General features: G+C 47.5%; 1 protein-coding gene across 3 annotated transcripts; it reads right to left on the bottom strand.

The window, feature by feature from the left end:
- Positions 1 to 7,652: 7,652 nt before the first annotated feature.
- Positions 7,653 to 11,918, bottom strand: LOC133346026 (E3 ubiquitin-protein ligase DTX3L-like). Of its 3 annotated transcripts, none has more exons than XM_061557288.1 (4): positions 11,563 to 11,918; positions 9,555 to 9,577; positions 8,287 to 8,504; positions 7,653 to 7,951 (listed from the first exon to the last, which is right to left on the bottom strand). In XM_061557288.1, exons 1-4 carry the CDS (start codon positions 11,750 to 11,752, stop codon positions 7,882 to 7,884), a joined length of 501 nt encoding a protein of 166 aa, XP_061413272.1. In that variant the 5' UTR covers positions 11,753 to 11,918; the 3' UTR covers positions 7,653 to 7,881. The 3 variants fall into 3 exon arrangements, with proteins under 3 accessions (XP_061413272.1, XP_061413271.1, XP_061413270.1); XM_061557287.1 differs by having other exon boundaries at positions 8,637 to 9,577; positions 11,563 to 11,901; XM_061557286.1 differs by lacking the exon at positions 11,563 to 11,918 and adding an exon at positions 10,530 to 11,522 and having other exon boundaries at positions 8,637 to 9,577.
- Positions 11,919 to 13,019: the final 1,101 nt, after the last annotated feature.

The raw sequence follows: 13,019 nt of genomic DNA, 5'->3' as shown, positions 1-13,019 counted from the left end.
TCAAGGATGCGCTGGCTCTCATGGCCAAAGTCTACGGTCCTCCCTCGGCGTGCCGCCATCATTTCTACGCAAGACGGAAGGCGGACACGGAGACCGTGCTCGCCTACCGCACGGCGTTGCTCGCTCTCGCTGACGCCGCGTTCCCTCGTATGGACGAGGAGGGCCAAGATGCGATGGTTTTGGAGCAGCTGCTCAAGTTGGCACAGGACCTGGGGGTCCCCATCAACACGGCCGACGACACCGATATTTCTTCATTACGGGTCGCCACGAGCATGCAAGCGCACGAGGTCCTTCAACGAAAGCAGGGGGTCGTCTGCAACGCTGCCGTGGCCTCAACTCCGGGTCCGGTTGACACCGTGCCCCAAGTCGTCAGCCCACGAGAGGACGCGTTCATCGCGGGACGAGCGGGGGACTGGAGGTCGGGGGGTCGTTCGCCTCTGCGAGCGGCCCGCAAGCTGGAGCAACCGAGATCTCCGACTACTGTCATCACCTGCTATAACTGCGGCCTTCGTGGCCACGTGGCCTCCGGTTGCCGCGCCCCACGTCAGCGCGCCATGGGACCTCGGCTGGACGACGACCAAGGCCCCAAGTCATCACTGCAAACCCCGGCAAGTCGCGGCACCTCACATGCTTGGCCCGCATACTCGACACGTATGGGTCGTCGCGTTGCGACGAGGGAGAGCCGAGTAGAGTTCGGGGATTCGGTTCGGAGAGGGGGGTTCGGCCGGGACCGGGGAGACATTAAATGGTCGGAATTGGGGCACAGAATAGTGGCTGCCTCAGCGGGTTCATCCGTCGTTACCGGATCGATTGATGGGGTCGAGGTCAGGGTGTTAGTGGACACGGGGGCATCGGCGACTATTATTTCGGATCTCATTTATAATATTCTCCCGGTACAATGTCGTCCGCTTCTTCCGGTGGATGTGCCATTTTACGCCGCTAACGGGGGATCGTTGGGCATTATCGGTCAGATTAGGGCGTCCATTTGCATTGGTGATATCAAATTGTCGGGACCCGTTTTCGTTTCATCTTCCCTGGCGGTTCCTTGCCTATTGGGCACTGATTTTTTGGCGAAAATGCCCATCAAAATTCTCATTGATCAGCGTTGCATTGAACTACCATCGGGTCGCCGTATTTCATTTTTGACGAGCCCTAATGTAATTCGGACGGCGTGCGCTACCATTCAGGCGTTAGCAACACAGACCGTGCACGTGCCCCCGGGTTCACAAATGTTGATTCCCCTCCGGTTACGGAAGCCATGGGGGAAGGAGGCCTCGGAACAGGCCATGCTTTTGGGTCCTTCTAATAGGGCTGTTGGAGGTCTCGATTTATCGGTGGCTCACACTTTGGTTGGGGCAGACAGGGATCCGTTTGTCATGGTTTTAAACGCTGGGGCGCGGCCGGCCGTCATTCAGCAGGGCACCGTGCTGGCTCACGCGGCACGGGTCCCTGCGGAGGAGAGGCTGGTTGCGCAGGCTGATCCGAGCCCCACGAATAGCGTACCATCAAAGGAGGACCTAGATTGGATTGATATGCTGTGCGCGGACTCTGACGATTTGTCAGCGCTACAGTTGGGTGCGTTGCGCGGGTTGCTGATTGAATTTTCGGATGTCTTCAGTAAACATAAGTATGATATCGGATGCACGGACCTGCTACGCCACCACATTGAAACGGGCGATGCGGCACCGGTCAGGCAAAATCCCTTCCGACTGAGTTAAAAAGCAGGACGGGTCCCTGCGATTTTGCGTCGATTTCCGCCGCCTGAATAAGATCTCGGTGGCCGACGCGTATCCGCTCCCCAGGATGGACGAGTCTCTCGACGCATTGTCCGGTGCGCGATACTTTTCGACTCTTGATTTATTGTCCGGATTTTGGCAGTTGCCACTCGACGAGGAGTCTAAGCCTAAGACTGCATTCCGGACTCCAGGGGGCCTGTTTCAATTTAACCGGTTACCCATGGGACTTCACTCCTCTCCTGCGACGTTTCAGCGTCTTATGGAATTGGTTTTGTCGGGCTTGCAGTGGGAGACGTGCCTCATTTACCTTGACGATGTCATTGTTTTCGGTAAAACGTTCGAAGAACACCTCCAGCGATTGAGAGGGGTGTTCTTGCGAATGCGATCGGCTAAATTAAAGTTTAAACCGGCCAAATGCCATCTTTTTCGTAAATCCGTGAGGTACTTGGGTCACATTGTCGACTCTTCGGGGATTTCTACCGATCCTGCGAAGACGGACTGTGTCAGTTCGTGGCCGACGCCCACGTCAGTGTCAGACGTGCGCAGTTTCATCGGTTTTGCTTCGTATTATCGCCGATTCGTTGAGCACTTCGCCACCATTGCAAAGCCCTTGCACGCTCTAACGGCAAAAGGAGTGAAGTTCCGGTGGGGACCGGAGGAGGAGGCTGCATTCTGCTCCCTCCGGGACGCCTTGGTAAGGGCCCCACCCTTGTGCTATCCAGACTTTGAGAGTCCCTTCTTGCTAGACACGGATGCTAGCAACACGGGCATTGGGGGAGTGCTGTCCCAAGTCGTTGGAGGGGTCGAACGGGTGGTCGCCTATGGTAGCAGGGTGTTGTCGCCGGCAGAGCAGCGCTACTGCGTCACCCGTCGTGAACTACTTGCCATTGTTTTTTTTGTACAACAATTCAGGCCATATCTCTATGGTCGTCATTTCACGGTCCGGACGGACCATGCGGCGCTCCAGTATTCATTACGGGTTGCCCAGCCCTCGGGCCAATTGTCGCGGTGGTTGGAAGTCCTCCAGGACTATCAGTTCACGACTACGTACCGTAAAGGGTTGCGACACACGAATGCCGATGCCCTGTCGCGGTTGTTGCCTTGTCACAAATGTGCGTGCTTATCGGGATCGGCGCGCTGTAAACCTCCGGTTACGGAAGGTAGGGAGGCGTTGGTTGCGACCGCGAGCACACCAATTGGGGATGGTCCCGCTACCCCAGGGGGTCAGGACTCGCTGCTCTCACTGTCGTTGATTGAGTGGGGCCGTCTCCAAATGGCGGACAGCTCCCTGCTGGCGTTGCGCCGAAAGACGGAGGGTTCCGAAGGTAGCCACGACCGAACTGGCTCCTACGAGCTTAAGCAGGGCCTGTTGATGAGATGGGACAGTTTGTCCCGGCGGCATGCGATTGTGGTGCCTTCTGCTGTGAGGGGGAAGGTTGTCTTGGCCGCACACGAACGCCTCTTGCATTTGGGAGTTAACAAAACGCTTGCCCTGCTTCAGCGTGACTATTTTTTGGCCGGGAATGGGGGGTGACGTGGTGAATATTCTGAAGGGTTGTGTTGAGTGCGCCAGACGGAAACCACCGCCCGTGGCAGCTAATCCACCGCTGCAATCTATTCAGGTCTCGCGCACTAACGAGCTCGTTGCACTCGATATTCTGGGGCCCTTTCCGGTCACGCCTAGGGGTAATAGGTACCTGTTGGTGGGGGTCGAATATTTTACCCGGTGGCCTATGGCGTGGCCACTCGCCAACCAGTCGGCGGCGGCTGTGACGGATGCCTTTGTCCAGGGCTACGTCCTGGACAAGGGGGCTCCCGAACGCTTGCTGACTGACCAAGGGAAAAATTTTTCGAGTAAATTACTGCAGGAGGTGTGCGACCTGTTGGGTACCAAAAAGGTGCGTACCTCCCCGTACCACCCGCAGACGGACGGGATGGTGGAGAGGCTTAACAGGACATTGACCTCTATGCTGTGCCAGCAGGTGTGTGAGTCGCATGTTGATTGGGACCTGCAGGTCCCTGGGGTCCTTGCCGCGTATAGAATGGCCCCCCATGCAGCTACGGGGTTTTCCCCGTTTTTTCTAATGTACGGTTGGGAAGCCGACCCGCCCATGGAAACGCAGCTGGGTCTGCCCGCACCACGAACTAATTCTAAATTGGCAGAGCATATCAAATTTAATATTCATAAACTGACAGAGGCAAGGGAGGCCGCACGGCTTAATTCGCGGGCTCGCCAAATTGCGAACGAGCGGTTGCGGGCACGGAAGGTGTCCGTGCACAATTGGGAACCAGGTGACAAGGCCTGGCTGCATTGCCCTCAGGCACCTTTGGCCACGTCGCCTAAATTGTTGAAGCCGTGGCGGGGACCCGTGGAGGTCGTGCGGGTGGCACGCCCCCAGTGCGTTCAGATAAAATGGGGGAAACGCCGTTGGTACGTCCACCCCTCCCGACTGAAACCGTTCTCGCCTCCGTATGGCCTCCCCTTGTGTCGTGAGGGCCGAGCATGTGACGTGACCGACGACCCTGAGGGGGAATTGTCCTTGCCTGCTCCTCACATGTCTCTGCCTGATCCGCTCCCAGGTGTCTCGGAACTGACTGCTGCCGACCACCGGCGGCCGGATCTTCACGGCGGGGCCGGTCCTTCCAGGCCCGACCCGTGCCGTCTAGAGCTGCCGGAGACACCGGACGGTCGCCAACGTCCCGTTCCATACGACGGACCGGCCAGACGGACTCGCGCTAGGTCGCGCTACTTTGTGTAACCTACCACGTGCGGAGTCGAGGCAGCCGGAGCGCCTCGGCACTGCGTGGGTCACAGTGACACTTGGCGCGTTCGTTTTACGGTGTTCGCTTTTATTGTGTTGTTCGTCGGGCTGTATATTGCTTCATATTTAAGGTTGTGTTATGTTGTTGTTGTTGTTGTGTTACGGGGCACACTGGGATGTGGAGTTCTTTATTACTGCGTTGCGTTATGTTGTGTTGTAGGTTAACAGCCGGGCCGGCTGCAAGCTATGTGGGAGGGGGTGATGTAGAGGTGATACGCGCTGGGATTAAGGATCGTATGCACAGTGCGTGATGATTGGCTGTGTAGGTGGTGACGCGCGCTGACGGTGGAGGATCAGGGGTCAGCGCGGGGTCGTGGGTTACGGGGTACCGATTGGCTGGGGGCGGTGACGCGCTGAGAGAGAGTGCGTCGTGATTGGGTCATTAAGGAACGACGCTCACGTCGACGCCGCATCAGCTCCGTCCCTCGTGAGCAGGGGCTATAAAAGGGGATGCACACAGGCGTAAGGGCAGTGTGTAACCAGCGAAGAAGGAAGACGGGGATGAAGACCTAGAGCCCTGCGGTACCTAGCCCCGCTGTCCTAAGGGGACCGGGACTCTGTGTAACCCAGAGGCGAGTGTAGTGGGTGTAGCCATAGGGCTACACGAGCCGAATGTACTATGTGTAGCCAGGGCATAGGGCTTACACGAGTCGAGTGTATTGTGTAGCCAGAGGCATAGGGCTTACACGAGTCGAGTGTATTGTGTAGCCAGAGGCATAGGGCTTACACGAGTCGAGTATATTGGGTGTAGCCAGAGGCCTAGAGCTTACACGAGATTAGTGGAGTGTGTCGGAGGAAGAAGAGAGACCACACGTTGTATTGTGATACCTAAAGGATTTAATAAAAGTGTGTTACCCGTCAAGAAGTTCCTGCCGTCAATTCCCATACTTCACATTGAACTTAAAATGTAGGTTTTCAGTTGATCCCGAGTTTAGAGTGCCTGAAGATCAAAGCAGTTTGAGCAAAACGTCGTATTTTGATGTTAAATTCAGTCCTGATGTCTTGAGCTTGTGGGAGAGCTTTATTGGTCAGAATTTGATCAACACATTGGCACGTATAAATAATGTTTGTAAAAGTGACTATCTTGTCAGGTGGTGTAGGGTTAATGACAATAATGTTGACTTAACACTACCACGTGGCCTAACTTACAAAGAAAATATGGAAAATGTAAGTGACATTGTTTGTCTTTCGACCATAATCTCAGGCTTGAGTCACTGCTATGTTGAATGAAGACTGACCAACAGTGGTTTTTAATACACATTCGCTTTAATAATGCAATAAATTGCGTAATATAACAAAACGTGCATTTCTGCAATATGGATATGACAGTACAGCAGTTCCCTTCTGACCCGAGTGTAATTCGTGCCGGTAATATTCCTGTCTGCAATGTGCCTGTGCTTTACGATGACTCCTAGGCCATAGTCGTGATCATCTCACCTAACAGCTCACCGAACTGAAAGTATCTTAGCAGCACCAATCCGGTAAGAGAGAGGAATAATATTGATATGGCAACACTGTTTCAGATTGTAGAATGCTTAGCCATTTCTGTTACTGCACGGATCTCTTGCAGTTACAGTTATGTAAATGCCAAAGTTATTTTAAATTCCTATTCCCTCCCCATCTTAGACGATAAAATTTAGAACTCACAAAGTGCCTTCTAAACCAGCGTATTCAGTAGGGTTGCCGCAATATGGTAATATATTTCGTATGATGCAAGATAAAAAAAAATAATCGCATTTCCCAATATTAATACTGTTTAATTATATCGTGCTTGATGGTTATTGATATTTTTTCATAATACGTTTTAAAAAATATACCTTACCCATTAAATACATTCTTTGGAAGCCTATGATGAGTGCAGAGAAGATAAGTTTGTCAACATTAAAACAATAAACTAAGAAAGAGTACTATTTCCTAAGAGCTGCACTGCAAATGGCAAGATTTTTTTTTTCATCAAAGCACAAAACGTGACAACCTTCATTGGCTCCATCAATATGACATGGGATGCAACATTTCAATGTTTAATCCTAGCATTCTTTATCCAATACGTTAAAATGTGACGTAATATAAAATAAAAGAGGTATGATTTATAGAAAAACTCACAAGTACCTCTGATGCATTTACTGTATTATAATTTTGGTGTCATTCTGCAGATATAAACCATAATGAAAGTATAGTATACTTCCGAAGCAATTAATTCAGTATTCATATGAAGTGCTTTAATTTGAGGATTTCTTAACTTTGAGAACACAATCAGTGGTAAATCCAGTATATGTTGAATATAAAGTTTATAGTTTTAATAGAAAACAAATTCTATGGTTACAAAAAAATAGGTGAGGGAAAACGATCTTTTTTTTTAATACTTTCCAGAATTTATCCTGAAACCGCAAAAAAATCACTCTTGCCATAGAGCAGGTGTTTGTTTTTACCTATCATCAGGAGCATGACGTGAAACAGCTGCATTTGTGTTTGGAGATTGGTAAATGTGGAAACTGTACCATGGAGGTAACAATAACAGGGATAACAAGCCTTAAATAAAAGAAAAACTGAAGACAATAGTTTGTTATACAACTGGGCACTGAAAAATCAGATGTTGCAGTACATGTTACAGAATATATAGTATTAAAGAAGTCCCAGAAGTGTTGCATTTATTTTGTTATTTTGTTCACGTGAAAAAAATATTTCATATGATACTGTATTGCATTTACATTTGCCATCTGATAAAAAAATGTGTTGGCAGCATATTTTCACTTTTACAAATAAGTTCCAGAGGTTAACAGCTAAATGTATTTGTGAATGTGATGTCATCTATGTCTTATAACACATCCCTGCGGAGGGAGCTGGTAGGAACGTTGGGTTGCTCGGTCAATGGCCAGGGTCAACGGCGGCGTGGTGTATTCCGCAAATATGCCCGACTGTGAGGGTGGGCACAAGCCGGCGTGAGTAGGTTAAACGTTGAGTTTTATAAGGGCACCACGGGGTGACCAGCCCCTCCCCACCCAGCCCCACCCCTCCCACCTCCCACCCAGCCCCACCCTCCAACACCCAGCCCCTCCCCACCCAGCCACTCCCCACCATCCCCACCCAGCCCCTCCCGCACGACGGACGAACACAATAATCCGCTGTGGGTTGGTGTAACCAGGAGGTTCCTACCAGTAAAAAATATATAATTAAAAAAAGACGTGGCAACTGTACATTAATTTATCGTTATGGTAAACCAGTGCATAGCTTTTGGAATACACATAAGTAAATTATCAAATTGAAAACCATTCATCAACCTCATCTTCATTTAATTTGTGATGACCCCTTCTTCACGACGTTGGTCACACAATACCCTTATCCTTCAGGTCATCTTGGACACGCTTCAGGTAATCTGGGTCAGGATAGCCATAGCTAAAATAGATAAAGAAAAGAACGGAAAATATATCAATGGATTTTGCTTAATATCACTGGCAAATAATACTTTAACACTAAAATCAATTAATTTAAAAGAATACAACTCACTCCCAAATATGTTTTTATTTTAAAACACTGGGGAATGGTAGTTTGCCCACTAAACTCTGTAACTTAAGCATTTTGCTCCTCGGCACTATTAGGTTTTGGTTTTAATGACAATTCTACACTCGCATACATTTGCAAACATAGTCTGTATCCGACTAAACGACCTCAATTCTCATCCAAGATGTTATTCATTTTAAGATTAGCAAAATAAAATGTGCCCGCCTTACATGAAAGGTCCACCGTAAATGCTGGTCTTGTGTTCGATGCCATTCCAAGTGACCAAGTTGTCGATGCCAGTGCTACGTGATACACCTACAGTGAAGGTGAGCCTCTGTTTGAAGGCTTTTTGCAACAGGAGCAGCACGTGGTTTCCTTCCTGATTGTCTGGCAGGTATGCAGTCCGTGAGATGCCACCATAAGCCTTTCCTGGCTGCGGGTGCTCGGGCTAAAGGTGTGAATTAGAAGAACCTCATATCAACGGTAATTATAACATCATAGAATGTATAAACACACTTCAAAAAGGTAATTATTAAACCAAGATAATAATTAATCATGCATATCATGTAGTAGTACTTACCCCTTGTATTCCATTTGGAATTGTGTAACTAATTTCAATCATCCCACAGGTTTGATAGCCTGGAAGGTGGCCTGATGTTTTGTTGACAGTCATGGTTGCATGTATGGGTTGGTTGCCTAGAGTAGTTCCATATGGCTCGTTGCACATAGGGCAAGCAGGCCGAACCCTAACAGCCATATCTATGCAACTGCGGCAAAAGGCATGTCTGCATTTTGGCAATATATGCTTTTCTTTAAAATGTGTTAAACAGATGGGACACTCGTCTTCCCTCTCATTTTCACTGCTGGATTCCTGTTCCTCATTGGCTATTTGGGTTTTTTTCTTTTCTCTTCCGTCTTTACTGCTTGATACAGAATTTAAACTCCTCCGGCCATTGCCATCACCTCTACGCTGCGATCTTTTCAATGAATGACTTTGTCCCTGTTGGGAATGCACAATCTTTCGGAACTCTTCCACGGCCAATTTTGGAAGATTTCCTTTGCCGACAAAGCGGACACCCATGTCATTTTTAATTTGGTAAACATGAGGAAATGCTTGTTTAATGAATGCGTCAGCTTGAGTCAGCAAATGGTGTCCCTTAGGCAGATTAATGCTACTCCAAGAGATGTGTGCTGCCTGCAGCTTAAGTAGCGCTTTTTCATACAGTGCCATGAATACCTGGTTCGCCACTTTATCGAAGGGCTCCAGAGTAATGTTGCACAGTGAATGAACTATGCCATCACTAATTTTAAACGTGACACCGTACTTCTTATTCAGATTATCAAAAGCCTCATCCATCTTCTCAAACATGAATTCTACAATATCTCTATCTAAATGTTCAATCAAGTGGCTAGACAGACTGAAACCTGTTGCCATCCTGAAATGTAAAAACGATGCGATTCAGAAACAATAAGCCTTGTCTTCAAATTGTGTGCGCACCTTGATGCAATGGAATAACAAGCCTGTGAAATACAAATGATAGGTAATACAGTGAGTTAATCAATTATACAGTTTTCGCCATTAAATGTTAACTGGTAGCTACGTGTCTTTACCGAAAGAACCAAAGAGTATGGATTCCTGCAGTCACGAAAGCTTCAAATCAAGATTTTAAAGACACTTAACAGATGCCGGCATGGCTCAGCCTCTAAAAAGAATAACCCAGATATATTTTATTGGAAAATAACAAGAACGATTGAATTCTACTGCTTACAGAGATACATCTAAATAACAATTCAACATTAAATGTTGGAAAATATACATCTCTGCTTCATTCTAAATGACATTACCAATGATAAACTCTCATTTCCGGGTTAATACATCAGCATACTGCCCCATTTTCCACTTTTTTAAAACAAAGTCAAGGCAGCTCCCGACTCAGACAAGCATGGGGTGGCAACCGAGATATGGATTTGTAGTCCACATTCCTATCATGGTGTCAATCGATCCATCAGACACCTGCCTTTACCTCTCGTATGTCTGTCAAATTGGCTGCTTGTTAACTCAAACGCCCTCCATCCAGTTAAATCTTGAGCTTACGCTTTAACTTTATTTTATTGTAAGGAACACTTGAAATCAACGATAAGTTTTACTTTTGATTCCTTGCCTCTTTCCCAACACCCTTCCCGTCTAAAACCTTCTCTCATAATCTCTTCACCTCTGAGAATGTCCCAACCCTTGGAAACAGGGTCCCTAGCAAGGATACTAAACCACAGGCTCTATTACTATATTACTTGGAATCTAAGTTTACGCGACTACAATGGTAAAAAAAAAAACTTCCGGAAAATATGACAATTCATCGCATCGCCGAGTCAATGGTTAAATCCCTAATTATAACCACGATTATCGCAACGAATTAAATAGTAATTAGCGATTATAGTTGAAAATGTAATCCATGAAAACCACACTACTACAAACCTTTGAGACGTGAAGGCAGCAAGTGTCAGAAGCGCGGCGAACCCGGGGCAGAAGGGACGAAATGAAACTGACAGGGCCAGAATGTGGGGGTTTCTAAGCAATGACGTTACACGACTTCCTACTTCACTTTTTTGGTGGCTGCCCAGCCACGTAAACAAAACTTTAGTATTCATCATCATCAGCCATCAGCTGCTAATCTAAGTCATCATCACCTCCCCAATTTCCCCTGATGCCACTAGCTCATCTCATCGCTCCATCTCCGCAGTGGTCGTACTCCGTAGCGGCGTTCCCTCCTTTGGCTTCCACATTCCATCCTTCAGCTTCATCAGCCACTTGTTTTTATTACGCTACGGTATGTATACTGGAGGAATCAAAAGAGCTATGAAGCTCTTTTTTCGCAGATGTACAGTATCAGTCCACATGCTGGCAATTGTAGTTTTGTTAAACAGGATACGCGGTGTTCGTGTTAGCTCTTGCTGACAACGGAAGACGTGCATTTTGACAGCTAAGGTTTGCCGATGAGAGTTAAAAGCATGGCAACGGGGGTTATGAGCCAAATAATTAGCTTAAGCGACCACTTTTTTGCGACCACCTAGCTATCCATATTTTCAAGGACACATTTTGGCTATTTATAAACAGAAAACACTGCTAAGTGCTAAGACCAGGTTATGTTTGTGTTGCGGAATTGAAAATGCGAATGTTAACCTTTAAGACCTAGAAGCGATTAAACGTTCAGTTTAAATGCTGGTTTTAATTATAAAACTAAAACGTTTAAAGGTATTGTATTAATCACATAGCGACGTCTATATTACTGTGATTTCATCTTCAAGGCAGTAAACAGCAGGGATAAGGAAACACTATTCTCGTAGAAGACAAGAATTTTAATGATTAACTTTCGCGTGTGGCATACACCAGAGTACGTTAGTATTACAGGTAGGAACAACAGGTTCCAGACTGCCCACCAGGGATTATGTCTGTCTGTCGTGCATATGTGTATGTCGTGCACGAATGCGCTGTCCAACCAAGTTCCTACCTGCCCACTCCGAAGGAACGTGTTGAACAGGGTGGTTCACGTTGTATATGCAAAACAGTGCTGAAAATCCACAGTGAACACGAGTCACATCATCACAAGTCATGTTCAACCCACTGCTGGAAGAAGGCCTCCCAAAGCCGGTGGTCACCTCACAAATGTTCGATGTTAATATTCCATCCACAGAGCACATTGTTCCATCTCTTCATTTAACGTACGATCAGACACTTCGCTTTCCCGAGCGATTGAGATCATTTACTGTCAGAAATCGCACCTCCTGGTTTTGAAATTCCACGAAGACACTGGTGTAACAAACAATCTCACGAGAACACCAGCAGGCCCCATGTAGGGCATCTCCTTCATGAATAGAACATTAAAGACAAAGCCACAGTAATAATAATGCCACCGTGACCACACAACTCAAACTATGAACCGCATAGCAATCCCAGCGGAGGAGCAGCAAAACTTCACGAACTCCTGAAGTCCCCCTCGTTGCGGCTGACAGACCTCGGCATTGGCATTGATCTCCTGAACCATACTATCGTCATGCGCAAGAAAGGAATTGCACAACATACATTCACACGCAATAAACAGTCCGAGAAAACACAACCATGAAGTGCATGATGGCTTGCAACGTGTAAGTACTGCAGACTAGTTTAAGCATGACCGGTTCTTGCGGTTGCGTTCTGGAAATTCCCGTGAATCCCAGCATGGGATATTGGAGCTGTTTACAAACGCCCCAGGTCATCACAGAGGTAAACATCAGTTGTATTACTGAAACAGCATTATTTAGTGCCTGATTGCATGTGAGTCAACAAGCAGAACTGCGGTACTGTCGTGAAATGTGTGCGGCACATATACAGCACGTTTTGTCCATCCACTGCTGGATGAGGACCCCCCACCTCCACCACCGTGCCATGCGCCTCGTGGGGTTTGTTTTAACTTTTAACCATACTTCACCACGCTAGTGTGTAGGCGAGAAGCATAGAAGTACTGTACTGTGCAATAACTGATGTTTTGTATGCTGCTGTATAGCCGATAACAAACTGCCTTGCGTGGTGGTCCCGCATTTAAGCCCTAACCCAGGCTCAACTTCGCTTAGCTTTCATAGATCTGACGAGATGGGGGAGTGCATTGCGGACGATTTGGAAATATGCAGTAGTGTAGCAATAGGGATGCACAGTACACATATTATTATGAATTGTCAAAAAATGTGGGGTTGCGACTCAACATTCAACGATCTCTTTTTTTGTATTAATCATGATGTAGATTTTAACCTGCTCGTTTCACCTCATTGAGCATGAAGGTAATATTAGCGCATCGTTTTCACGTGCAATCGAATGTAGGTATAGGCAGAGCAGGCGAGAGGGGAATAGAGTGCCGAGGGCATCTGGGGTGCGATCGAGATTCAGGAACGTGTGGGTGTTGCCAACTCCATGACGTGGAAAAGTCACCAAAAT

This window comes from Lethenteron reissneri, chromosome 23, assembly GCF_015708825.2.
Source record: "Lethenteron reissneri isolate LAM-NWPU_2019-01 chromosome 23, ASM1570882v1, whole genome shotgun sequence".
NCBI classification, from domain to species: domain Eukaryota; kingdom Metazoa; phylum Chordata; class Hyperoartia; order Petromyzontiformes; family Petromyzontidae; genus Lethenteron; species Lethenteron reissneri.
Note: the sequence above shows the minus strand (reverse complement) of the source record. Positions and strands in the feature narration are given on the sequence as shown.